The 27,606-nt window shown below is 43.8% G+C and overlaps 1 protein-coding gene across 1 annotated transcript in view; it reads right to left on the minus strand.

The window, feature by feature from the left end:
- Nucleotides 1-2,206: 2,206 nt before the first annotated feature.
- Nucleotides 2,207-27,606, minus strand: part of EIF2S1 (eukaryotic translation initiation factor 2 subunit alpha) — a 51,923-nt gene continuing 26,523 nt past the window's right edge. The window contains exons 4-8 of the mRNA XM_073609354.1: nt 22,618-22,769; nt 22,372-22,478; nt 10,548-10,645; nt 3,595-3,738; nt 2,207-2,476 (exon numbers count right to left, since the gene is read on the minus strand). Coding sequence (XP_073465455.1) covers nt 2,351-2,476; nt 3,595-3,738; nt 10,548-10,645; nt 22,372-22,478; nt 22,618-22,769 — 627 coding nt within the window. The 3' untranslated portion in view covers nt 2,207-2,350. The remainder of the gene's footprint in view (nt 2,477-3,594; nt 3,739-10,547; nt 10,646-22,371; nt 22,479-22,617; nt 22,770-27,606) is intronic.

A 27,606-nucleotide genomic window follows, 5' to 3' on the forward strand; every position in this document is an offset into this window, starting at 1 on the left:
TACAAAATATCTGATATGTATTCTAGATTGTAATAAATCATGTACTATACTTTCATTTTTATGCTGTCATTTTCTCTTAATATGGCGTACCCTCATTTAAAGTCCCACAAAACTCCTCCTTTCTATCTACCAGATTAGGGATGGAGGCCGCCATGTGTTTCATATAGTGTGTGTCAGGTCACGTCCATTCACTGCATCAGCCGATTGATAATGAAAGCCAATCCTATTCAGGATAACTATGAACCTGGTCTGGCAAAGAGCCATTTCTTCACAACAACAAAAAAGGTAGGAATCTGCAACAAAGTTTGTTAAAATTCTTGCAATGTTCATAGATCACCCAGGGATGATTTATTCCCCCCCCCCCCCCTAAACAAAAGAGGGGTTATTCTTCAAGTCCAACTGAAGTCTTGTACATTTTTTTCCTTTATAGTACCTGGAACACTGCTTTTCACATAGAAACTTTTTCCCCCTTTCAGGAAATGCAATTCCTGCTCTCTCACTCCAGTAGTCTATATTGGCAGAGATGAGAATTGGTTACAGCTCTCATCATGAGCATTCCCACCGATGAGGGTTACGAAAAGTCATTAAAAAGCAGGGAGTTTGTAGGGCTGGGTCAGTTAGGTAGCAGCATGGTCAAACTCTGGTGTCTTGGACAGCAGTTAAATTGAGACACATTACACAAATTATTTGACAGGAAAGTGAAGGCAAGACATTAAATATGGAAGCTATTAGCACGATATTTGACAGAGTATAGGTTTCTGTGACTTAAAGAGGAACTGCAGTCTGCTCAAATTTGTAATTAAAAACATCTTTACCATTCGGAAGCTTACCTCCAACCACTTTGCATATTTTATATATTCTATGATTCTGTACTTGCCAAATATGCTGCGGATATTCTCCCTCTACCGAGTTGGCTGCAGCCATTTTTCAGAATTCGACCCTTCCTGGCTAATGACACCACAAAGCAACTTATTCACTCCTTGATTATTTCCCACCTTGACTACTGCAACTCTCTCCTTAATGGCCTACCCTTAAGCAGGCTATCCCCCCTTCAGTCTATTATGAATTCTGCTGCTAGACTAATACACCTCACTAACCAATCCATGAATGCTGCTCCTCTCTGCCAATCCCTTCACTGGCTTCCCCTACCCCACCACGTAAAATTCAAAATGCTAACAATAACCTACAAGGCCATTCAAAACATCGCCCCCATCTACATCACCAACCTTATCTGCAGATATCGCCCAAATCGTCCCCTCGGCTCCTCCCAGGACCTCCTGCTCTCTAGCTCCCTTATTACCACCTCCCATGCTCGCCTTCAGGACTTCTCCAGAGCCTTTCCCATCCTCTGGAACTCCCTTGCCCCAGTATGTCCGGTCAGTTCCTACCCTGTCCACCTTTAGGAGATCCCTGAAAACTCATTTATTCAGGGAAGCCTATCCCACACCCACCTAACAACTATCCCCGAGCCACCCCCATGAAATCATTCTCTGCAGCTATTACCTTTTGTACCATCACCCCCCTCCCTTAGAATGTAAGCTCTACGAGCAGGGCCCTCCAGTACCTTTTGTATTGAACTGTACTGTAGTTGTGTAGTCCCCCCTATACATTGTAAAGCGCTGAGTAAGCTGTTGGCGCTATATAAGTCGTGAATAATAATAGTCATCATTTTAACTGTGGGCAGCTGAAGCTGCTGCTTGTTCACTTCCTGGATTTACACAGACACTACAGCTCTCATTGGTCCTCTTATGACTCACCCCCCTCCCTTTCTGGCAAACTCTCACGAGAGTGAGAGCTGTGCATGATGTCATAAGCCTAGGCTTTTTAACAGACAAGAAACAGGAAGTGGGCTGTATAAAAGGTATTTACTGGCAGAAAAAAAAAATCTTTTACTATTCAAAGTTAAAACAAGGGCAGAAGATTTAATAGATGGAAAGTTGGAAAGTTGAAAAAATGACTGAAGGTCTGCTTTAAGTGAAAGCTTTTAACAAGCAATCCTTACCCATTGCAAAAGGTTTTTGCAGTAAATAGCGTTTCCACTTGAGGAACTACATTTTGATTTCACACAAAACTCCAATGGAGATGCAAAAAATTGCACATGGGCTATGAGTTTATTAAGCAGCCTTCTCCTACCAGTTCCCAAAGCCCTCCAAGGCCAATAAAAATGTATCAAAATACAAAAATGGTTTTATGAGTCTACACAGGCTGTGTTCAATAGATATGTATTTTGCATACAGAAGGAAGTTACAACTGAAATTGTTTTGAATAAAATTTTGGGCAAAATATATATAAATGGTTAACGCCAGTATGCTTTTGATGTGTTCAGATTTTCTGTAGTTTAAGGTTTATGTTAATCTTCTGCTTTTGCTTCCATTTCATCTGCATCATCATCTCCATCCACTTCTGCATTTTCCTTTTCAAGCCGCTCCAACTGTCTAGCAAGCTCTGTTTCATCTGTGTCTGTGACAACCTTGGGCTGAAAATGAAAGCTTTGTTTCAGTATTACACACCACTATAAATGTACTAAATGTTTAGTTAATTAGCATTTTATTATACATTCATTAAAAGAGTACAAGGGAAACAATGCTAGCTCCCTGGGGCTGAAGCTTTGGCTTTAATGCTTTCTGGGCTGCTGATCCAGGACAAAACAGAAATAAAGCATTCTGAAAATAATTTACAACATATGTCTGTTTTTGGGTCTGTGAATCAAGTTACAGACAGGCATCTAGCATTTTCTTTAGGAGTGCAGCAATGGCAGCCTCCATACTTTCCTTGTGGGAGTGTTCACCGAAACTCACGAGTGCTATATAAAACACTTCATTTGAGAACCAGGGAAAAAAAAAAAATCAGTTTATTCTCATTCACTATTTTCAGCCAAAATCCACAATGCATTTTAAAGTTTCAAAGCTCTGTTTATGTCAAAGCACTTTTGTATGTTCTATGCGCAACACCTAGTGTAGAATTTCAAAAAGTCTGAAACTAGAGATAAGCGACTTGTTCAGCCAAATACGAATCAACATGAACTGAGATTACTTCAAGTCAATAGAGCGATGCGATTAAACCCTTATCTGAAATCTCTCTCAAATCACCAGCTGGCAAAAGAGCAAGAGTGTGATTACAACCTCTCAATGTGGAAAGTTTCAACAAGGTCTAAGGTTGGTAAGTACATTACACAAAGCCTGGTGGCCAACAAGTTCAATTTTGTCTCATTATACTAGCTAACCATCTTCCAGCTACCTTCAGAGTCTCCCAGGTGTCTTACAATTTGCAGGAGACATACACGTCTTTTGCCAATCGCACACAAAACTGCAACTGGTCAAATACTTAGGCAACAGCTGTTGTATACATAGTCTCTGCAATCTCTGTCATTGATGCCTGTAAACGCCATCAGAGTGGTCTCTTGAAAGCCTGTCTCCCTTGTCTCCTGCTTGCACGATCACATGAAAATGTCCAAGTGGGTGAATATTTTCTATTAAAAAACACTACATTTCTTTCTATATATTTTTAAACTGCTAGTATGGAAAAGTTTGGTATTAATCCAATGCTCCTATTTTTACAAAATGTATGCATCATTAAGTTTACAGCACATCATACCTCCATCTGGACATTAAATACACCCCTTTTCTCCTCGATTCTCTCTTTGATTACTGACATTGCTTGATTGAGCACAGAAAGACCTTCAGTCCTTTCCAAAGTTGTTGTAGTCATCACATACCGAGGAGGAGCAATCAAATTTATCTAAACAGGGCAAAAAAAAAAAAAAAAAAAAAAAAATTAAAACAAAAGTATAATTATATATGTATACACATACATACACACTATCACAGCATCGGAAGAGTCTGATTACCTTATTAGAATACACTACAGCTTAAAATTTAAAGTTAAAAAGGATTTCTGCCTGGCAGCACCAGAGTAAGTGGTTCAAACGGCAAGCCATGGCGCTACCTGCCTCAAGTTTGTATATTCTCCCCGTGCTTGTGTGGGTTTCCTCCCACACTCCAAAAGCAATCAGTGTGTGTTAAAAAAAAAAAAAAAAATTAAAATATATATATATATATATATATATATATATATATATATATATATATATATATATATATATATATATATATATATATATATATATATATATATATATATATATATATATATATATATATATATATATAAAAAATAAATAAATCCTGATCACCTCCGCAGAGTGTTACTATACTGTATTGCTCTGGTCACTAAGAAAAAAAAAATTCTCTCTATTTACATACTGTCACCAGTCAGTTTTCCCGATCAATGCTATACCAGTTCTATTACTATGCTGTACTGCATGTGGGATGGTATGTAAAAGAAATGAAAAAAATAAAAATAGGATTTTTTTCGTCATACTTACCTGTAAAGTCCTTTTCTTTTTCATACATCATGGGACACAGAGTTAGGCCAATATTCATTACCTGCTGGGTTATACTTCATCTCCAGGTGAATGGACACTGGTAGACCAAAGGTCTTTAGACAGGAAGTGATCCCTTATATAACCCCTTCCATACAGGAAGTACTACAGTTTTGTAGTAAGCACTGAATCTTCAAAAAGAGGGGAGGGACCCGTGTCCCATGATGTACTCAAAGAAAAAAAGTTTTACGGGTAAGTATGATGAAAAAAATCCTATTTTCTTTTTCATACATCATGGGACACAGAGTTAGGCTAATATTCATTACCTGCTGGGATGTCCCAGACCAGGCAGCAGCCTTACAAATCTGAGCCATAGATACCTGATGGAGAAAAGCCCAGGAGGTTCCTACACCCCTGGTAGAATGAGCTCTCACCCTAAAGGGAGGAACTTTACGTTTTAGACCATAGGCCTGAATCACCAATTGATGGCCCCAACTGGCAATGGAAGCTTTGGAAGCTGCCTGCCCCTTCTTGGGTCCATTTGGTAAAACAAAAAAAAGAGTCTGATCCTCGGATCTCCGCAGATCTAGACAAATACATCTTGACTGCCCAGACAACGTCCAAAGAATGCAGTCGTCTCTCTTCCACCGAACTAGGCTGAGAGGAAAAAAGGAAGGCAAAATAATGTCCTGATTTAAATGAGAGGCCGACACTACTTTTGGCAAAAAGGATGGAACAGATCATAACACAATCCTGTCATGGTGAAGGATTAAGTATGGTTCGCAGCACGAAAGGGCCGCCAACTCTGACACCCTTCTAGCCGAGGTGATGGCCATCAGGAAGGCTAGCTTGCGTTACAGCAAGTCTAATGGAATTGCCAGCACCAACTTCAAGTCCTAAGGAGACATAGGTGACCCAATGGGGGAAGCAAGCGAGTTGCCCCCTGCATAAAGGTTCGGACCAGTGAATGGGAGGCTAAAGGCCTTTATAAGAATACGGATAGGGCCGAAACTTGACCTCTGATTGTACACGAAGCCAATTTGATTTCCACAGCTGACTAGAAAAGAGAGAATTCTCCCAATCACATATTTCCAAGGATGCCATTTTCTGGCTTCACACCAAGCAATACAAGTCTTCCAGACCTTATGATAAATCTTCCTAGTGACAGCTTTTCTAGCATTCACAAAAGTGGACACCACTGGTCCCAAGATGTCACAGTCCTCTAACACCCTGGCTTCAATAGCCATGCCCTCAAATTTGGAGACTGTAAATTGGGGTGGAATATAGGACCTTGAGACAGTAGATCGGGGCGACGTGGAAGCGTCCATCGCCCGTTTATTGTCAGTCTCACAATCTCCAGAAACCAGGGCCTTCTGGGCCAAGCTGGTGCCACCAGAATGACTGGAACACCCCCTCTCCAAATCCTACACAATAAATGTGGAAGGAGAGGGATCGGAGGGAAAGCATAAACCAGGGAGTAATGACATCTGCTCCAATTGCCAGAAGATTTCTTGTTCGAGACACAAACTACTGTAGCTTGTTGTTGAACCTGCATGCCAGTAGGTCGACCTCTGATCATCCTCAACATTGGCAAATTTCCTGGAACATCCCTGGGTGTTGGGACCATTCCCCCGGGCAGATCTGCTGGCGGCTGAGATACTCTGCCTTCCAGTTCTATACTCTTGTGATCTGGACTGCCGATAGAATCGGCCCATGTCCCTCTTCCCAGGCTAGTATGTGGTTCACCTCCTTCAGAGCTGAACTCCTGGTATTGCCTTGGTGGTTTATATAGGCCTCTGCAGTGGCATTGTCGGACTGAATCCCGATAGGGCAGTCCTGAAACTCCACCGTCCAGGACCATAGGGCCAGTCGTACTGTCTGTAATTCCAGGACGTTGATGGGCAGGATTTGTTCTGTTTTTGACCATTTTCCCAGAGCTGTGAGCCCTTCTACGGTCGCTCCCCAGCCTGAAAGACTGGCATCTGTAGTCACCTGGCAGATACCATATGCTGCAACAGTTGGCTGAATAGTTGAACTGGCCAAAAAAAAAGGAAGCCTTTAAAAGTGACTCCAATTTCTTGTCAACAGGGTCTTTCAAGCCCTGTGCTTTATCTACCGGACAAGTCAAGTTCTTGTTTAAGGAAGAGACTGCTGCATCTATGGCTGGCATGCTACACTTCTTAAACTTTTCATCCATGGGATATAAAAGGGAAAAACCTCTTGGGAGGGACACAATTCCTGTCAGCATGTTCCCAATCAGCATACACCGCCTGTTCCAACAGAGGGTGTAAGGGGAAAGCCTGTGTGGCCTGAAGAGGCCTCAGGGATCCCAAAGAGGACCAGGGAGGTTCAGTAACCTCTGCAAGAGGCAACTTAGAGGCAGAGCGAACCATTCTGTGTCCAACAGCTGCCTTCTGGAAGCCCCGCATGCTTGGCATATACAGCTTAAATAAGCTGGCTGTGCGCCAAAACGTTCTGTGCGTGCACATGTGCGCGGTCCCAGGGAACAAGCGTGCTGTATTTGCATACAACGTGAAACGTTGTGCACCCAGATAAAGGCTACCGCACATGTGCAGTGAAGCCACGGGCACCATGGCTGCCAAAACAAACTGCTGAGCCCAGCAGCACTTTTGCGAATGGCCGAACACACGTGCGTCATAACGAACCAAGGCAAAATGGCGCAGCGTTGTGCGCCATCATACAGGTAAAAAACAGCCAGACACGTCAAAAAAAAAAAAAAGTGTACACTCTGCAAACACCCACAGCTAGCCCAAAAAAAAACCCATATGGTCTCCACACACAGGTGTCCAAGCCCCTAGATAGCTTGACTGATTGTTACAATCACTGGAACACCCCACAATATTAAATAAAAGGGGTTTTACTTACCTGTCCAGGCACAGGGCAGCTTAGAAACTAAAAGCTCAATCTTCACCCATCACGGCGGATTTCTGTCACTTGAGGACCTTCAAGGACTGGGTACCCTTTTCATGTTTAGGGTCCACTCCCTTGGACCTGTACAGCACCTTGCAGGAATGCCTTAGCACTGTGGTGTCCAGGATTCCACTTGGCAGGGTCCAGTGCTTGGAGGCTGCATTACAGGCAAAACCTTGCAGGATCTTGAGTCTTCTTTGCAAGGCTTGAGTACCATTTATTTAAGCATATAAAGCCTGTGTCAAATGGATCTGATCGATCAATCCCTTGATTCATTTAAGAACAGTTTGTGGTACTTGAGACCTGGAGCTCCGAGAGCTCAAACAACCGTGCCATCCACCTGGAAGACACTGGTAAAAAAAAAAAAGTGAAGTACTTCCTGTATGGGAGAGGTTATATAGGGGATCACTTCCTGTCTAAAGACCTTTGGTCTACCGGTGTCCATTCACCTGGAGATGAAGTATAACCCAGCAGGTAATGAATATTAGCCCAACTCTATGTCCCATGATGTATGAAAAAGAAAAACATTTTTTTTTTTTTTGGAAAACGAAATTAAAAAAACAAAAACACACACACAACTCGCCGTGCTCCTTACTAAACACATCGGACTGCCTACTTTCCAGAAATGGGTCATTTGGGGGATATCTGTGCTGTTCTTGCATTTTCAAGCCTCAAGAAATGACAGTACATCAGAACTGATCAATTTTCAGATCTACAGTATCTCACGAGTACATCTCTCACATTTTTTTTAAATTTTATATCTTTTCATTGACAACACTGAAGAAATTACACTTTGCTACAATGTAAAGTAGTGAGTGCTCAGCTTGTATAACAGTGTCAATTTGCTGTCCCCTCAAAATAACTCGGCCATTAATGTCTAAACCGCTGGCAACAAAAAGTGAGCACACCCCTAAGTGAAAATGTCCAAATTGGGCACAATTTGCCAGCACTGCCTTAACCCTCTTGGGCATGGAGTTCACCAGAGCTTCACAGGTTGCCACTGGAGTCCTCTTTCACTTCTTCATGACGACATCACTGAGCTGGTGGATGTTAAGAGACCTTGCGCTCCTCCACCTTTCGTTTGAGGATGCCCCACAAGATGCTCAATAGGGTTTAGGTCTGGAGACATGCTTGGCCAGTCTATCACCTTTACCCTCAGCTTTTTTAGCAAGGCACTGGTCGTCTTGGAGGTGTGTTTGGGGTCATTATGTTGGAATACTGCCTTGCGGCCCAGTCTCTGAAGGGAGAGCATCATGCTCTGCTTCAGTATGTCACAGTACATGTTGGCATTCATGGTCCCCTCAATGACCTGTAGCTCCCCAGTGGCTGCAGCACTCATGCAGCCCCAGACTATGACACTCCCACCACCTTGCTTGAGTGTAGGCAAGACACTTGTCTTTGTACTCCTCACCTGGTTGCCGCTACACACGCTTGACACCATCTGAACCAAATACGTTTATCTTGGTCACATCAGACTACAGGACATGGTTCCAATAATCCATGTCCTTAGTCTGCTTGTCTTCAGCAAACTGTTTGTGGGCTTTTTGCATCATCTTCAGAACAGGCTTCCTTCTGGGATGACAGCCATGCAGACCAATTTGATGCAGTGTGTGACGTATGGTCTGAGCACTGACAGGCTGACCCCCCCACCCCTTCAACCTCTGCAGCACTCATATGTCTATCTCCCAAAGACAACCTCTGGATATGACGCTGAGCACATGCACTCAACTTCTTTGGTTGACCATGGCGAGGCCTGTTCTGAATGGAACCTGTCCTGTTAAACTGCTGTATGGTCTTGGCCACCGTGCTGCAGCTCAGTTTCAGGGTCTTGGCAATCTTCTTATAGCCTAGGCCATCTTTATGTAGAGTAACAATTCTTTTGTTCAGATCCTCAGAGTTATTTGCCATGAGGTGCCATGTTGAACTACAAGTGTAAGAGTGTGAGAGCGGTAACACCAATTTTAACACACCTGCTCCCCATTCAGACCTTGTAACACTGAGTCACATGACAACGGGGGGAAAAATGGCTAATTGGGCCCAATGTGGACATTTTCACTTAGGGGTGTACTCACTTTTGTTGCCAGCGGTTTAGACATTATTGGCTGTGTGTGAAGTTTTTTTGAGGGGACAGCAAATTTACACTGTTATACAAGCTGTACACTCACTACTTTACATTGTAGCAAGTGTAGTTTCTAAAGTGTTGTCACATGAAAAGATATAATAAAAATACAAAAAATGTGAGCTCACTGTATCTCACTTTTGTGAGATACTGTATATAAACCAGTTTGTGGACTCTTAACTTTCCTAAAGAATGATTTGGGTTATTTTCACCAAAGAAATGTAGCAGTATACAGTTTGGCCCAAATTTATGATGGAAGATTCCATTCTACAAATAAAGAAAAAGACGTTTTTTTTTTAAATTTTCGGTCTTATATAGCAAAAAATAAAACAGCAGTGATTAAATACCATTCGAAGGAAAGTTTTAATTTGTGTGAAAAAAAAAAAAAAGATAAAAATTTCATATGGGTACAGTGCTGCAGGACCGCACAATTATTCTTCAAAATGTGACAGCGCTGCAAGCTAAAAATTGGCCTGGGCAGGAAGGTGGTAAAAGTGTCCAGTATTAAACTGGTTAAATTGGCCCTAGTATGTGTATGCATGAATGTGAGTTAGGGAGATTGTAAGATTCTTGAGGGCAGGGACTAACATGAAGGTAAAATATATATGTAAAGCTTGGCATAAATTGTCGGTGCTATAAAAATGGCAATAATAAAATAATGATAAAGAGAATATTGGTTCAGCACTATATGTAAACCAATCTATGAAGACAATGTGCTTCAGGTTTTGAGATTATGGGTAATTGCCAAGATGCTCGATTTCACCATTTAACCTGTTCAAAAAAACATGACAGCTGCAATTTTTTGACTGACTGTTGTGGGGGCGGGGGGGGGCAAAAAAAACAAAAATACAAAAAACAAAAACACAAGCATTATTCCTTTTGTAAAAATAGAAGATGAGCATCAGCTTGTTTCCAACAGTACCGGAAGAGGAGAAATTCTATGTAAAATAGCCAATTGTGTAAACAAAATGCAAAGTCGGTGTTTAAAACCACAAAGCATTCTACGAAAAAAAAACAACAGAACAAAGCCTTTTTTTTTTTTGATACAAGCTAAATAGTAAACATACAATTACATGACAACAGAAATATGTGACGAATTGCAATGAAACACCATACCTTTATTGGCATATTTTCTGTTGAACAGCTAAGTCCCGCTCTTAATGCATCTTTCACTGCATCAATGCCTTCATATCCATAACAAGCCACTTCAATATCTGAAACACAAAAAAAAAAAAATTAAGGCTCTGGCCCAGGTAAACCAAGATGGGCAGTTGTTGAGGAATGTGAATTGTCGCACTAGTTTTGTCAAACTATAATTTTGCAGTGCGTATAGTTTATCTGGCACATTGTAGACAAACCTATTTTGCACCATCATCCTCCTAAGTGTACTACTGCAGTCTATTGTTCCAAACATTGACAAACTTTTCAAATTTCTGTACCATTATTTATTTTGAGTTGATTGTGATTATTTTTGTGTGTGAAGTCTCACTATGATATTTTTTGTGAGCCCTTGTGCCAAGTCGTGTCTATATTCCTATCGCACACATTCCTGTATCACAGGTTCTTCTGTAGTGGGTGCAGTAGCGATTACCATCTGGGACACTGAATATACCACAGATCAATACACATTCGCCAGCACACCATGGATCTTCATGGATTGCAGTCAAAAAAAATTTTATTACAGAGAGATCAAATCACAAAAGAATAAGCGCAATGGTTTGGAGCCACGCAGGACCCCTTCATCAGGCATGTGACGCCACGCGACGACATACCACATGCCTGATGTAGGGGTCCTGCGTGGCTCCAAACCATTGCACTTATTCTTTTGTGATGTGATCTCTAGGCAATAAAAATTTTGGACTGCAATTGAAAATTCATGGTGTGCTGGCGAATGTGTATTGATTGACACGAGCCAAGTGGCACTTGGGATTTTTTGAGCGACTGTTGTGAGAAGAGTTGCACTTGGATGTTTTTTTTTTTTTTTTTACCACTGACACCTTTAAAAAAAAAAGCTGGTTTCTATGCACCAACAATAGTTTATCTGTCCCTTTCTATCAATATACCGTAATCTTTTCTAGTTATATTAAATAAAAATGTTGCGCTAGAAAATGTGACCACCTATCACCTAGACAGTGATAGAAAATAAAAAATTAAGTCCATAAAAATCAGAGTAATCAAATATCGATCCGTGATAGGAATCAAAAGTGCAATGACAGTTTCCAATGGAGAAAATGCTTTGTCCAGACCTCCACCCAGTGATCAAACACAAGGCTTAACAGACAAAACTGACCATCCACTACAGATAGGTCAATTATGCATAGTAACGAAATCTTTTAATCCTCAATGATGGTAGACCATCATGGGCAATACCACTGCACACCCCGGTAACTGGTTTCTGCGCAATGTATATAATTAGAGATAAACAAAGAGACCTCACATAGCGCAACTCTGCATATATGTAGTTTATTGAATAAAAACGAATAGCACCTCACATAGCCTTCAAGTAAAAAGCACTTTTCACATTTAAATTCCGTGGGTACACACCGTGCGATTTTAAATGTGAAAAGCACTTTTTACTTGGAGGATATGTGAGTGCTATTCCTTTTTATTCAATAAACTATGTATATACAGAGTTACGCTATGCGAGGTCTCTCTGTTCATCTGTTATATACACCTCGGAGCAACTAGTTACCGGGGTGTGCAGTGGTATTGCCCATGATGGTCTACCAGAGGATTAAAGGATATCGTTACAATGCATAATTGACCTATCTGTAGTAGATGGTCAATTTTGGCGATATGTGGTGATCTTAGACAGGGACCGTTAGTGTGTTGATAAAAGTCAAGTTCACTTTTTACATAGCTGTTCACCTTTTAAACCCATGCAGTCAAAGGGGGTTATTTACTACTCTGTCCTCCCCCGCTGTCTTCTGGGAGACAGAAGACAGCAGGGACCAGTGAGAACGCACAGCGCGATTCACACATGCACAGTGGGGAACCAGGAAGTGAAGCCACACGGCTTCAGTTCCCGATTACCCTACAGAGGATGGCGGCGGCAGCAGCCGAGAGCCGACGAACAGATCAGCTTCGGCTGCCGACATCGCGGGCTCCCTGGACAGGTAAGTGTCCATATATTAAAAGTCAGCAGCTGCAGTATTTGTAGCTGCTGGCTTTTAATATTTTTTGTTTCGGTGGACCTCCGCTTTAAGGAATACAGGGTTACGAAAAGCTGGCCACAGACTGATCTACATTCAGCAGGGACCAGACAAATTTTAATCCATCTATGGCTGTTCCGGTTTGGGAGGTATAGACCTTTTATTTTCCATAGCAAAAAAGGAATTATTGCCCTTCAAACCTTATATTAACTCATAATATACAGTGAGGGGAAAAAACTATTTGACCCCCTGCCGATTTTGTACGTCTGCCCACTGACAAAGAAATGATCAGTCTAATTTTAATGGTAGGTTTATTTTAACAGTGAGACAGAACAAAAATCCAGAAAAAAACGCATTTCAAAAAAGTTATAGATTTGCATTTTAATGAGTGAAATAAGTATTTGAGCCCTTCACAAAACATGACTTAGCACTTGGTGGCAAAACCTTTGTTGTCAATCACAGAGGTCAGACATTTCTTGTAGTTGGCCACCAGGTTTGCACACATCAGGAGGGATTTTGTTCCACTCCTCTTTGCAGATGCTCACGTTTGGTAACTCGAACCTTCAGCTCCCTTCACATATTTTCAATGGGATTAAGGTCTGGAGACGGGCTAGGCCACTAAAGGACCTTAATATGCTTCTTCTTGAGTCACTCCTTTGTTGCCTTGGCCGTGTGTTTTGGGTCATTGTCATGCAGAAATACCCATCCACGACCCATTTTCAATGCCCTGGCTGAGGGAAGGAGGTTCTCACGCAAGATTTGATGGTACATGGTCCCGTCCATCATCCCTTTGATGTGGTGAAGTTGTTCTGTCCCCTTAGCAGAAAAACAGCCCCAAGGCATAATGTTTCCACCTCCATGTTTGACGGTGAGGATGGTGTTCTTGGGGTCATAGGCAGCATTCTTCCTCCTCCAAAAACGGCGAGTTGTGTTGATGCCAAAGAGCTCGATTTTGGTCTCATCTGACCACAAGACTTTCACCCAGTTCTCCTCTGAATCATTCAGGTGCTCATTAGCAAACTTCAGACGGGCCTGTACATGTGCTTTCTTGAGCAAGTGGACCTTGTGGGCGCTGCAGGATTTCAGTCCTTCACAGTGTAGTGTGTTACCAATTGTTTTCTTAGTGACTATGGTCCCAGCTGCCTTGAGATCATTGACAAGATTCTCCCGTGTAGTTCTGGGCTAATTCCCCACCGTTCCCATGATCATTGAAACTCCACAAGGCGAGATCTTTTATGGAGGGCCAGATCGAGGGATAGTGTCAGTTTTTGTGTGTTCTTTTCAATTTGCGAATAATCGCACCAACTGTTGTCACCCTCTCATCAAGCCGTTTGGCAATGTTTTGTAGCCCATTTCATCCATGTGTAGGTCTACAATCTTGTCCCCGACAAACTTGCACAGCTCTTAGATCTTGGCCATGGTGGAGAGATTGGAATCTGAATGATTGCTTCTGTGGACAGGTGTCTTTTATACAGGCGACAAGCTGAGATTAGGAGCACTCCCTTTAAAAGAAATTAATCTCGGCTCGACACCTGTATAAAAAGACACCTGGGAGCCAGAAATCTTGCTGACAGATAGGGGATCAAATACTTATTTCACTCATTAAAATACAATTTCTCACTAATGATAGTGACCAGTGACATGGTCCTCGGGCAAAAATGTCATTCTAAGGACAGGAACACTTGCAAGAGGGTGAGGTTTACACTCCCTTCTGTGTCCTGAAAAAGCTATCCAACGTCTGGCAAGTTCTCACCAGTGAAAGTATTCACTAGTGTTACATGCGAAAAGGTTTTTTTAGGTGGAGACACTAGGTTTGAAGTACATTCAAATCCTACTAGCATGGGGGCGTGTCCGAATGGCGAGGTGAATGGACGCACTGCAGAGGAGCTCTGTCTAGCCCTCTGCAATCCACTGCCATCCGGCATCCACAAACATCAAAAACTGCCCCAAAGCCTATCTAATAACCACTGGGCACTAGGAGAGCCTTTTACTGAGGACATTGGAGCAGATTAGCCGGCGGACTACTTTGTTTTCAGGCCGCGGCCGGCCTTCTACAATCTACAGCCATCCGGCATCCACAAACATCAAAAACTGCCCCAAAGCCTATCTAATAACCACTGGGCACTAGGTGAGCCTTTTACTGAGGACATTGGAGCAGATTAGCCGGCGGACTACTTTGTTTTCAGGCCGCGGCCGGCCTTCTACAATCTACAGCCATCCGGCCTCCACAGACATCAAAAGCTGCCCCAAAGCCTATCTAATAACCACTGGGCACTAGGAGAGCCTTTTACTGAGGACATTGGAGCAGATTAGCCGGCGGACTACTTTGTTTTCAGGCCGCGGCCGGCCTTCTACAATCTACAGCCATCCGGCCTCCACAGACATCAAAAGCTGCCCCAAAGCCTACCTGGTAGCCACTGGGCACTGGAGGAGTCCTTCCCTGAGAATATTTAAGTAGATTGGCTGACGGATTGCTTGTTTTCGGGCCGCGGCCGGCCTCACTCCACAGACGCCGGCCGCCATCTTGCGGCCTACGAGACACACAGAATCCCCGGTCTCGGGTGCCGCGGAGGGCGATCGGGGGCCCTGGGGCCGGGAGGGCTGTATCCGGAGCGGAGGGGACACCAGACAAGGCAGAGAAAGCAGGCACTGGATGCTTGCGGCAGGCCCGAGGCCTGTGAGGCCCCCAGCATCACCGCATCTTGGCGCCACGACCGGAGGTAAGGGGGTCATATAATTCACCCTCACTTAAAGTGGCCCCCCCTGGGCATATCTGACAAGTTTATAGCCAGCTCAGACCCATCGCTGACCCCGGTAACACTAGAGACTTCCAGTGACGGCCGCCATCTTACCATCTTGCGGCCTAGCTTACAAGACGGGCCCGCACTATCAGAAACTGTGCCCTGGCTGGACGGTGCTCTCCCCCTTGAACCCATACGGTGTCCCAGCCTTGCGCCCATGTTAATAGGGTGACACCGCTGCTCCCGCAGGCCTGGTCACCCTCCCCAGTCCCCCTCATCTCCGTGGAAGATAGGTTTTGATGGAGAGAGACTAACTATGGATGGCTGAAGACCCGCACCCCTGAGTCCCGTGCTATCCCGACAGCTACAGGCTATTTACATAGCATAGCACACCCACATAATACATGGCGGCAGCTAGCTCACACTCCACGGAGCTTACCGACCCCCAACAAGGCACCATACAGAGGTATCTACTTAGAACTACGCCGATTGATCCCCGAACTCCCAAAGACAAGATGGCACCCGGCCGCAACCCGGGGAAGACCAAGCCTCCCGCCTCAGCAGCAGCTCACACGGCAGAGGACAATAATGAGAGACTTCAGAATTCTACGGGAGAGCCCTCAGCCTCCTCCACAAGGTCAGTCTCATCGTCCGACACAGGCACCGGGGAATCCCAGTCTGCTACGCATCCCCTATCAGGAGAACCCATTAGATCGGAAGCTGCTGCCCTCCTCTCTGCCTTCAGAATGGATTTCGAATCCTGGGCAAGCAAAATGGAAGATTCCCTCCACGTGGAGCTGAACGCCCTGAGGCAACAAGTCACAGCTAACGAGGAAGCAGTATCGGTCTTAACCACGGCTCAGGATGACCACGAGGCACGTATAACAGCCCTTGAATCCTCATCCGCGACACATCTTAGGCGCATACGTCACCAGCAACTCCGCATAGAAGACAGCGAAAATCGCAGTCGCAGAAATAACATTAGACTGCAAGGCATACCGGAGGCAACATCTGGAGCAGAATTGAAACCCACTGTCATAACTATCCTCAATAAAGCACTGGGAAGAGAGGCAACATCACCAATTGAACTGGATCGTGTTCACAGAGTAGGAGGACCAGGGGGGGCCCGAGATGGTCGCCCCCGCGATGTTCTATGTCGGGTCCACTATTACACTTTAAAAGAAGAGATCATGCGAAAGGCATGGAACTTGGGTCCTGTTGACTTCTTTGGTGCCCCTATTCACCTATACCCTGACTTATCTCGCAATACGCTGTATATGCGTAGAGTGGTGCGCCCTCTACTTGACCTTATACGGCAAGCTGGAGCTACCTATACATGGGGTCACCCCTTCAGCATCAAGGTGACACGGGGCGGCAACAGGTTTACGCTCTCTGATCCAGACCAACTGCCCGACTTTTTCTTCTTTATCGAACAAGATCCAGTGGAAGTTTTGAACTGGTTAGACCCTCCAGAGGATAGATCAGGCCAGGTGGGACTTGGTCCACTTCCACAGCGCCGCAGACGTCCTAGGTCCAGATCAGTTTCCTCTGGCCCAGGGATAAGAAGACCTACTTCCCCAGAAGATTAACTCAACAGTTAATTAGAGACTGATGGCTTGTTTTGTCTCCACTGGTTCTTTCCCTGCTCTTTGCCAATTTACAATTTGGCTGGGGTTCGGGTGAGAACATAGATTGGAGTCAATCTTATGCCTCTCATTATGAAGAGCGTCAGGTAATGCGAATGTCTACCAATGCTATGTTTTTGTGTTTTTCTTTTTTCCTTTTTATCTGACGTTTTTCTAAAGATGTTTTGCATTGTCTCAGATTGATTCCTCTCACCTTCCCATGATGATATATGCAGTGGGGGAGGTGTAGCGGGAGTGGGGGGATACCTTCCTCGGAGGGGGGTTTGGTACCCGGTTTTACTCGGTCTCTGCTACAGAAAATATAGGGTTTAAAGGACGTTACACATGGAGCAGAGGATTGCCCCATGGAGGGATCCCCCACTCTCCCTGCCCTCCATATACCCACCCAATTGTCTTGGCGCAATAACTTTCTTTATATACATGAGACAATGCAATAGTTTTATATATACCTCAGGGTTACTTATTTAAATCCAATGCACACACTTGGTTGATTGTTATCATTTGTTGTGGTTAAGCTGCCTTATGCCCCACACTCGTTTTAAATATCAAGTGTGCCACACATACTACTTGCATGCCTGATATGCTGTCGGGAACACGGCTCAGACCCATTCATCTCGACTTTTCCCCCACAATAGGACAGGCACGGTTTGTGCCTAAAACGTGAATTTTCACGCAGTGTTCTGCGTTCGCGGACACATTAGTTTTCCAGACACATCTTTTTAGGTGTCTTTTCATTTATATCGTATTTCTTCCATTATCCTCACGCTCCTTTCATTTTTCTTCCTCCCCTCCCTCTCTTCCCCTCCTTTGTCTGTTTATCTTTTTCTTCATCTCTTCTTTCTTTTTCTTTCCTGCTCCCTATACCTTTCCTCCATATCTTAATACTTTCTCCCTTTTACAGCTTTTGGCACTCCAGCATGGCTCACACGGTGACTTTGCGCCCACACCTGAAACTTTGTTCGTATAATGTAAACGGACTTAACATAGCGTCGAAACGTGGGCAAATTCTATATCAGATGCACAAAAGACAGGTCAGCATACTCTTGCTGCAGGAGACCCACTTCCATTCTGACTCCACTCCTTCCTGCTCCAATAGATATTTCAATAGATGGATACACAGTACCAACCCGACACAAAAATCTAAAGGAGTATCTATTGCGTTTCATAAAACACTCCCTATTGAGCTGCTTGATCAGGTGACGGACCCCCAAGGCAGGTATGTCTTTGTAAAAATTTTATTATGGGGGACTAAATTTACAATTGCCAACGTATACTTGCCTAACACACACCAAGTCCCATCAGCCTTGCAATACCTAAAGATTTTGGCGGGTTTCACGGAGGGCAAGCTCATACTCGGAGGGGACTTCAATACTCCCCTGGATCCACTTTTGGATTCATCGACATCCCGTTCGTCTATATCCTTTCCAAAAATACGGGCCCTAAAACGTACCATCTACAATATGCATCTCATAGACGTATGGCGAATACTGTACCCGGACTCACGAAACTACACACACTTCTCAACATCCACCAATCATACAGTCGTATAGATTATTTTTTAGTCGAGCACGGCTGCTTAGATTGGTCCCCCAATTGTGAAATAGACCCTATGGTTTGGTCCGACCACTCACCCATATTCCTGACGCTTACAATCCCCTCTACACCAATAAAAGAATGGACATGGAGGTTAAATGACTCTCTCTTGACTGAACCAGGGTTTGAAACACAGATAGCAGAGACGATATCAAACTTTTTCACAGATCACACATCTGATGACACCTCACCACCCATGAAATGGGAAGCATTGAAGGCGGTATTACGGGGTAGGTTTATTCAGATGGGTGCTCGCATGAAAAAAGAACGTTCAACTGCGATAGTTACGGCAGTACATAAGCTAAGGACACTAGAAACTACTCATAAACGCTCCCCGACGGTTGAACTGCTTACGGAGGTTTCTTCTGCTCGCACCCAGCTTAGAGAGAGTTATATGAGGCATCAGCCCGCACGTTTGCGAACAAACTAGCTTTTCATCAATATAAATTTAGAGATAAATGTGGTAGATCCCTGGCTCGCACCCTCCACACCAAACAACCTAACTCCTTTATACCTCATATACGGGACAGCTCTGGGAAAACTGTCTCATCACCTTCCGAGATGGGACAGGTGTTCCGGGACTTTTATCAATCCCTATATAATATACCTGCAGCGAGCTCCACTGATCCTCCCCTCACTACAGCGGAAACACAAGCCTTATACATCGAGCAAACTGCATTACCCACTCTAGATGGCGAGACGATAGAGGACCTTGAGGCCCCGATTTCGGAAGACGAGGTTGCCCGCGCCATTACTTCTACCCCATCTGGTAAAAGCCCGGGTCCTGATGGCTTTACTCCGAAATTCTATAAACAATTTGCTACCCTTCTTACTCCCTTCTTGACAAAAGTATTTAACTCCATCTCTGAACGATCAGTGTTCCCACCACAAACCTTAGAGGCACATATTACCCTCATCCCCAAACCAGACAAAGACCTGAATGTTTGCGCTAATTACCGACCTATTTCGCTAATAGGAGTAGATCTAAAGGTGTACGCAAAAATTTTAGCTAATAGGTTGCAACCATTGTTACCCCGTTTAATACACCTAGATCAGGTTGGCTTTGTGAGTGGAAGGGAGGCGCGTGACAACACCCTAAAAACACTCCTCATTGCTGATTATGCTCGGGCCCACAATATCCCATTGTGCCTTCTCACAGTCGATGCGGAAAAAGCCTTCGACCGTGTCGACTGGCAATTTCTCCGCTTATCATTACAACAACTAGGTCTAGGCCAAAACATGATCTCCAGAATAATGTCCCTCTACACATCTCCTTCCGCTAGGATTAGACTAAACGGCTCCCTATCCCCTAAGTTTACTATACACAACGGAACGCGGCAGGGGTGCCCCTTGTCCCCCATTCTTTATGTAATTGTCATGGAACACCTAGCCATTGCCCTTAGAAACAATCCGGCCATACATGGCGTTAGAGTAGGCCCACTACACACTAAAATTGCCCTATTTGCTGATGATCTACTCATATTTGTAACCCAACCACAAATTTCTCTACCCTCCATTATGCAGGAGTTTCAGAGGTATGGAGAGGTTAGTAATTTTAAAGTTAATCTAAATAAGTCAGAAATCCTCAACATTTCACTCCCAACAGCGGTTCTACAACAGCTTACGACTTCCTTCCCTTTTAAGACAAGCTCCACATCTATCCGCTATCTAGGAATCCATATTCCAACAGTCTCATCCCAACTATTCTCCAGCAACTTCACCCCTTTACTTACCAGAACTCAAGCGGATCTGACCACATATGCCTCTAAACAGCTCTCCTGGCTGGGTAGGGTGAATGTCTTGAAGATGGATGTTCTCCCTCGATTCTTATACCTTTTCCAGACCATTCCTATCTATATCCCCACCTCGTTCTTCAAAAGGCTCCGTCAGATCTTCTCTAAATTTATATGGCAGGGACGTCGCCCCAGGATAAAACATGACACAATGATTCTCCCGAAAGTCAGGGGGGGTGCGGGGGTCCCAGATGCCTCTATATACCATAAGGCAGCGGTACTCGTGCGTATAGTGGATTGGTTCCACCACTCTTCCTCCAAACTTTGGGTTCAACTAGAGAAATATCTTAATGAGGCTGATCTTTGCGCCCTGCCATGGACCCCTATGGCTGGGCGTGGGGACGGCTTATTCTCCACTGCTCTTACTCGCCAAACTCTCCAGATTTGGGACCGCATGATCTCAGCGAGTAAATTGTCTAAAATCCAGGGCCCAATGACCCCTCTCTTCGGGACTCCGGCTTTCCCCCCAGCAGCGAACAAGTTAAGATTTGGACCCTGGAGTAGGGATAGCCATAGACGTTTAGCACAGGTCTTACGCGCTGACCCATCCTTGAGAACGGACATACCCTCTCGGACGGAATTAGGGACCTCAACAATGTGGTTACAAAGGGGTCAAATAACGTCATACATACGCACTTTCTCATCCATCTCAGAGATACTGGCCGACCCATCAGACTTTGACGAACTGCTTTTACAACCAGACCCACCAATACATGTAGTATCACTGTTGTATTCCCTACTACTGAACGAATATGCCCCTGACCTTCCAACATATACACAGAAATGGGAAGCGGAGCTGCAACACTCCATCTCCCCCACTGATTGGCAAAAAAGCTTTATCCTAACGCATAGGATTTCCCTGGCAACCAAGAACCAAGAAAAAGGGTTTAAATTATTAACGAGGTGGTACAGATGCCCAGTAGATATTAAAAAGTTTAACCCCTCTTTGACAGACGTGTGTTGGAGATGCCTGTCCTCTAGCGGGACAATGCTTCACATCTGGTGGGCTTGCCCTCCAATCTGGAAACTATGGCAAAAGGTCTTTGATCTTTACAGCAGGCTGATGGCGACATCAATCAAACCCACACCAGAGATAGCCCTATTATCTATACTCCCAGGCCCCCTCAAGTCGATTAAAAAAGATGTACTGCGCCACTTTCTGGCAGCAGTTAGGACAGTGATCCCCCGACATTGGAAAACGACAGATGTGCCTTCCTTGGGAGAATGGGTGGTTGAAGTGGACCAGATAAGAGATCTGGAGCGCCTGTTGGCGGAGGAAGTGGGAAAGGAGGAGCAGTTTACCGCCACCTGGACCTCATGGTCCATGTTTCGCTATTCTGATGAGTTTTCCCTTTGGGTCAGAGATACCCCACCCTTACCCGCCGATTAGCCATGCTGGAGTGCCTGGTGCCTCAGGTACCATCCCACACTTCTACTCACGTTCTTATTTCTGACTTTTTCTGTCTCCTCTTTGTTAAGTACTGAACCGACCACTCACATATATAGTTAAAGATCATATCTTTGGACTAGCTAAATGACTTGATTATCTATAATAGGTGAATAAAAGACTTCTACAGCAGTCTAATTCGTTGAGAGGGAACCCTCAGATAACACCAACCCGCGAAACTACAAGGTTCATTATATGTTGGCCCCCACCCGTATATTATTCCTCTCTTAGAATAAAGATTTCAATATACAATATGATATACCAGTAGTTCACCGAAAGCTGTATGTTAAAATGATCACTCCTGTTTATACATGGGTAAAGTACACCTCACTATTCTATGTATACTATATGTGTTGCCAAACTGTAAAGAATGGTATTTTTCTGTTATATTCTTTGTGTTCTTACTTTTGAAAATAAACTAAGATTGAAAACAAATCCTACTAGCATACAGAAAATCTCTTTAGCTCTTGTGAAACTGGCAACGGAAGAAATAAAAACGCATTAAGCTGAAAGAAACATTCTCTCAGATGTGCAAATTTAGCCGTTATAAGCTTATTACTGTAGTTACCTGCTCTGATTTTCACAGCTTGCGGCGTAAGACGTCGGTTAATATTATCAATGAGGACTCTTCTTTCCTCCTCTATTAAATCTAGTCCATCCAGAACCGATGTATCTCTAAAGAGAGAAAACATGGCATTTTAGAATCAAAGTTGCTTTCAGAAAGTTCTCTCATTTTCAAAGTTTTAAACAATGTAACAATTGTAATAAAAAAAACAAAGTCAGGGTTATTAGGATTCCAAAAAATTGTGCTTACGAGACTGCAAGTTTGAAGGCATCGTAGGCTCCATATCCTGGTCTTTTGTATTTTTCATCAAATACCCAGGCGGTTCTTTGATATAAACTTTCTAGCTGCTCATCCTTTGTGTATTCCAAAACTTCAGCTACATGACGCAGAATACTGTATACCTGTAGTAAAATTCAAACAAACAGTAAATGTATGAGCTGCATAATGCATGCATCTAAAACCCTTGAAATGTCCTGCCCCTTGGTACCATAAAAGGAGGAATTTTGATTCTATTGGAGTACAGTACAGAACACAGGCTGGATATTCATAGAATCTGGGTTAAAGGCTGGTGACTTCAGACGACAGGACATCCTCTTTTAGTGTGATCTGGCCGGCTCTCCTCCAGATTCCTCCCTGTGATCTCTGGGCACTGATGATCAGTGCCCTGATCAGTGTAAATGTCCCGTTACAGGAAAGCCCGATTATTCCTCACACAGTGACAGCGCTGAGGAAAGGAAATGCCGATAACCAGCATTTGTGATCAGCTGTGACTGGAAACAGTTGATCACATGGTAAAGAGCCAACATCATTGTTGACACCATCATTGACTGACAGACACCATCTACTTTTAAGGTAGGCCAAGTTTGTATTTCTACAGTGACATTTTGTTTTCACTCTGCATAGGTATCCCACCCACAGCCCCATTCTTTCCCCCACTCCCCTCCACATTCTGCTGTAATTCAGTGCTACTTTATCAATCAACACCACAATTGTGGGACCCTCCAATGTATGGAAATCTCAAACTTCAATATTACCAGAGTACCACATTTCTGTGATATGCAATGTCACAAATAAACAAACTGAAAATTAGACAAAAAAAAAAAAAACACTTTGCTGGAATGGTGGAAATCCCTCCTATAGATATTTGCCAAACAGATGATTTCGCTTCAACTGCAATAATTCACATTTTAATAGAAACTAAATCATAAAAAAAAAAAAAAAAAAAATCAGTGCAACAGCTGCGTGTCCTCTTCCTGGATTTATACAGACACATAGATCTCCAGCTCTGATTGGCCCTATTATGACTCGTCCCCCCTCCCTTCCTGGCAAACTGACGAGAGTGAGAGCGCTGTGCATGTCCTCATAAGCCTAGGCTTTTTTTACCAGTCAAGAAACAGGAAGTGGGCTGTATAAGGTATTTACTGGCAGAAAAAAAAAAAAAAAAAGTTTTACTATCCAAAGTTAAAACAAGGGCAGAAGATTTAATAGATGGAAAGTTAAAAAAAAAAAAATTACTGAATGTCCACTTTAATCTGTATTTCAAATAAATGTAGGAGGGGTTTCCACCATCAAAGGAGTCTCATTTAGGTCTTATTTTTTGTTAGATGTGTATTGTATGCAACGTTGCATATCACAGAGACCAGTATTGTGGTAATATTGAAGTTTGAGATTTCCATAAATTAGAGGGTTCCACCATTATTGATAAGTTATTGAATTAGTAAGATAGTGCTGCACTTTTCTTTTTTTTTTTTTTAAACATGCCAATGTTTACTTGTGCCACATGCCGATGTAAAGCAGCATGCCCCGGCTCTCGCTTTCTGTGCTGTGGTTAGGGATGTGCTCTCATCAAAGCTGCAGGAGGAGGAATATTTATAATACCGATTTGCAGCAGAATACAGTATGTAAAATATATCCAGCCATGGCCAAAAGTTTTGAGAATTACACAAATTTAAAATTTTCACAGACTGCTGCCTCAGATTTTATGATGGCAATTTGCATATACTTCAGAAGGTTATGAAGAGTGTTCAGATGAATTGCAATTAACTGAAAAGTCCCTCTTTGCCATGAAAATTAACTTTAATTAAAAAAAAAAAAAAAAAAAAAAAAAAAAATTCCACTGCATTTCAGCCCTGCCAGAAAAGGACCAGCTGACATGTCAATGATTCTCTCGTTAACACAGGTGTCAGTGTTGACGAGGACAAGGCTGGAAATTACAAGGCTGGTAATGCTGAAAGAGTTAGAATAACAGACTGGCAGTGTTAAAAGGAGGGTGGTGCTTAAATCATTGTTCTTCCTCTTAACCATGGCTGCCTGCAAGTAAACACATGCAGTAATCATTGATTTGCACAAAAAATGATGATTCACAGGCAAGGATATTGCTGCTACTAAGATTGCACCTAAATCAACCATTTATCCAATCAAGAACTTCAAGATTTAATTGTTGTGAAGAAGGCTTCAGGGGACCGAAGAAAATCCAGCACCAGGACCGCGTCCCCTACAGTTGATTTAGCTGCTGGATTGGAGAACCTGATCAGAGCTTGATCAGGAATGGCAGCAGGCTGGGGAGCGTGCATCGGCGCACACAGTGAGAGGAAGACTTTTGGAGGATGGGCTGGCGTCAAGAAGGACAGCAAAGAAGCCACTTCTCCCCATGAAGAACATCAGGGACAGACGGATATTCTGAAAAAGGTACAGGGATTGGACTGCTGAGGACTGGGGTAAAGTCTTTTTCTCTGATGAATACCCTTTCCGATTGCACCCGGAGGAAAAAAAAAAACAGAGTTAGGTACCTGGTAACTCTTTTTATAAGAAGTCTTCCAGGGCAGCATCCGAGAGATAGGCTCCTCCTCCCTAAAACAGGAAACACATTAGTCCACCATTATAAATTTCACACTCTTACCTGTGTGCCTCAGTTATGTTAAAGCACCGAAGGAATTCCCTGTAAGCTGCAAGCTCCCCCTCTGTACCTGGTTTTTGTTGTTTCAAGGGTGGGAACTAGTGCTGCCCTGGAAGACTTCTTAGAAAAAGAGTTACCAGGTACCTAACTCTGTTTTCTCGAATCGTCTTCCAGGGCAGCATCCGAGAGGATATGTCAAGCAATACTTACTAGGGTGGGGTTAGAGACTGGAGCACTTTACGACCAAATGCTTGGTCTTGGTCAGACAGCTGGTCTATGCGGTAGTGCTTAGCGAAAGTACTGAAGCTCGACCATGTCGCTGCCCTGCAGATCTGCTCCGGAGTTGCCCCTGCTTTCTCTGCGGCCGAGGTTGCCCAGGCTCTAGTTGAGTGCGCTCTGATTTCACTAGGTGGAGTGAGATTCTGTGCCTTATAGGTAATCTGTATGGCCATCCTTATCCATCTGCTGATGGTGCTTTTTGAAGCTTGTTTCCCTCTGTTGATTCCTGCATAGAGGATGAAGAGGGAGGTCGTTCTACGCCATTCTTTTGTTCTTTCGAGATACGCTATGAGCGTGTTCCTTACATCAAGTTTGCTGTAAATGTTTCTTTTCCTACTATCCATGGTTGTTGGAAGTGAGGGTATGACGATGTTTTGGGTTCTGTGAAATGTAGAAGAGACCTTGGGTAGAAAGGCCGGATCTGGAGAGAGAATTATCTTGTCCAGATGTATTAGACAGTATGGTTCTATTGAGGATAGAGCTTGGATCTCACTCACTCTTCTGGCGGATACTAAGGCCAGAAGGAGCGCAGTTTTTAACGTGAGGTTTTTGTCTGAGCTGTCCTTGATAGGTTCAAACGGAGGGGAAAGAAAGCCCTTAAGTACTGTGCCCATGTCCCAGGTGGGAGTTTTGTACAATTTGGCTGGTTTGGATCTTTTAAGAGCTATGAGGAATCGTCTTATCAGCGGGTCTTCCGCTAGTCTAGTATCCATGACCGAGGAAAGTGCTGCAACTTGTACTTTCAGGGTACTTGGTGATATGTTTTTGTCTGCACCATCTTGTAGGAAGTCCAAAACTATTGGAATTATCCCACCGTTGGAGATTGGTCTGTCTTCGTACCAAGAAACAAATTTTTTCCTTATTTTCTCATAGATGGCTCTCGTTACCGGCTTTCTGCTGTTTAAGATGGTGTTGATTACTCTGTCTGACAGGCCTTTGTTCTGGAGTTTTACCCTCTCAGTAACCAAGCCGAGAGCTTCAAGATTTTGTGGTTCGGATGGTTGACTGGGCCTTGTGACAGTAGATCCGGGCGGTCCGTCAGTGTCAGCTGAGGTTGTATGCTGAGATTTTTTAAATGACTGAACCATGCTCTCTGGGGCCAGTGTGGTGCTATTAGTATCACTGTTGTTTTCTCTGCCTTGATTTTTTGGATTACTTTTGGGATTATGGCAGTTGGAGGGAATGCATAGCACAGATGCCATTTCCAGTTTTGGTTGAAAGCATCCACCCCGCTGTTGCCATCTGTAGGGTCCAGGGAGAAAAATATCGGAGATTTTGCGTTCGCCCTGGAAGCAAATAGGTCTACTTCGGGTATTCCCCACTTCTGGGTGATTTGAGTGAAGGTTGTTTGGTTTAGCGACCATTCCGTGTGTTTTATCGTTTTCCGGCTCAGGAAATCTGCCACTGTATTGTCTGTTCCTTTTAGATGAATACAGGATATCGATCTTATGTTCACTTCTGTCCACAGTAGGATAGATTGTGTCAGTCTCATCAGTTTTTGGGATTTTGTGCCCCCTTGTCTGTTTAGGTATGCGACTGTCGTTGCGTTGTCTGATTGTATCTTTACATCCTTCCCCTGTAATGCTGGCTTGAAGGTTTTTAGCGCTTCCCCCACAGCTTTCAGCTCTCTCAAGTTTGAGGAGGCTCGTGCCCATTTGGGTGTCCATTTCCCTTGCGAGAACCGCCCTTCCATGTGGGCTCCCCATCCTAGGGCGCTTGCATCGGTGGTGATGCTGACTGGATTGACTTGAGCCCATCTGCGCCCCTCGATGACCCGAAGTGGGTTGAGCCACCAGTAGAGTGTTTGTTTGACTGTGGCGGGGACGGGAATGGATTTTTCTAGGGATGCTTGCCTGCCATCCCATTGGGACAGAATGTAGTTCTGTAAGGGTCGCATGTGAATTTGTGCCCAGGTGATGGCTGGAATGGAAGACGTCATCAGTCCTAGTACGGACATTCCGTGCCTGATCGTTGTGGAATGGTTCCTTAGCAGGGACGTAATTGCTTGTGTCATTTTTACGTCTTTTTCCTTTGTTAGGAAAATTTTTGACAGTCTGGAGTCC

This window comes from Aquarana catesbeiana, linkage group LG13 (genome assembly GCF_042186555.1).
Source record: "Aquarana catesbeiana isolate 2022-GZ linkage group LG13, ASM4218655v1, whole genome shotgun sequence".
Lineage (NCBI taxonomy): Eukaryota > Metazoa > Chordata > Amphibia > Anura > Ranidae > Aquarana > Aquarana catesbeiana.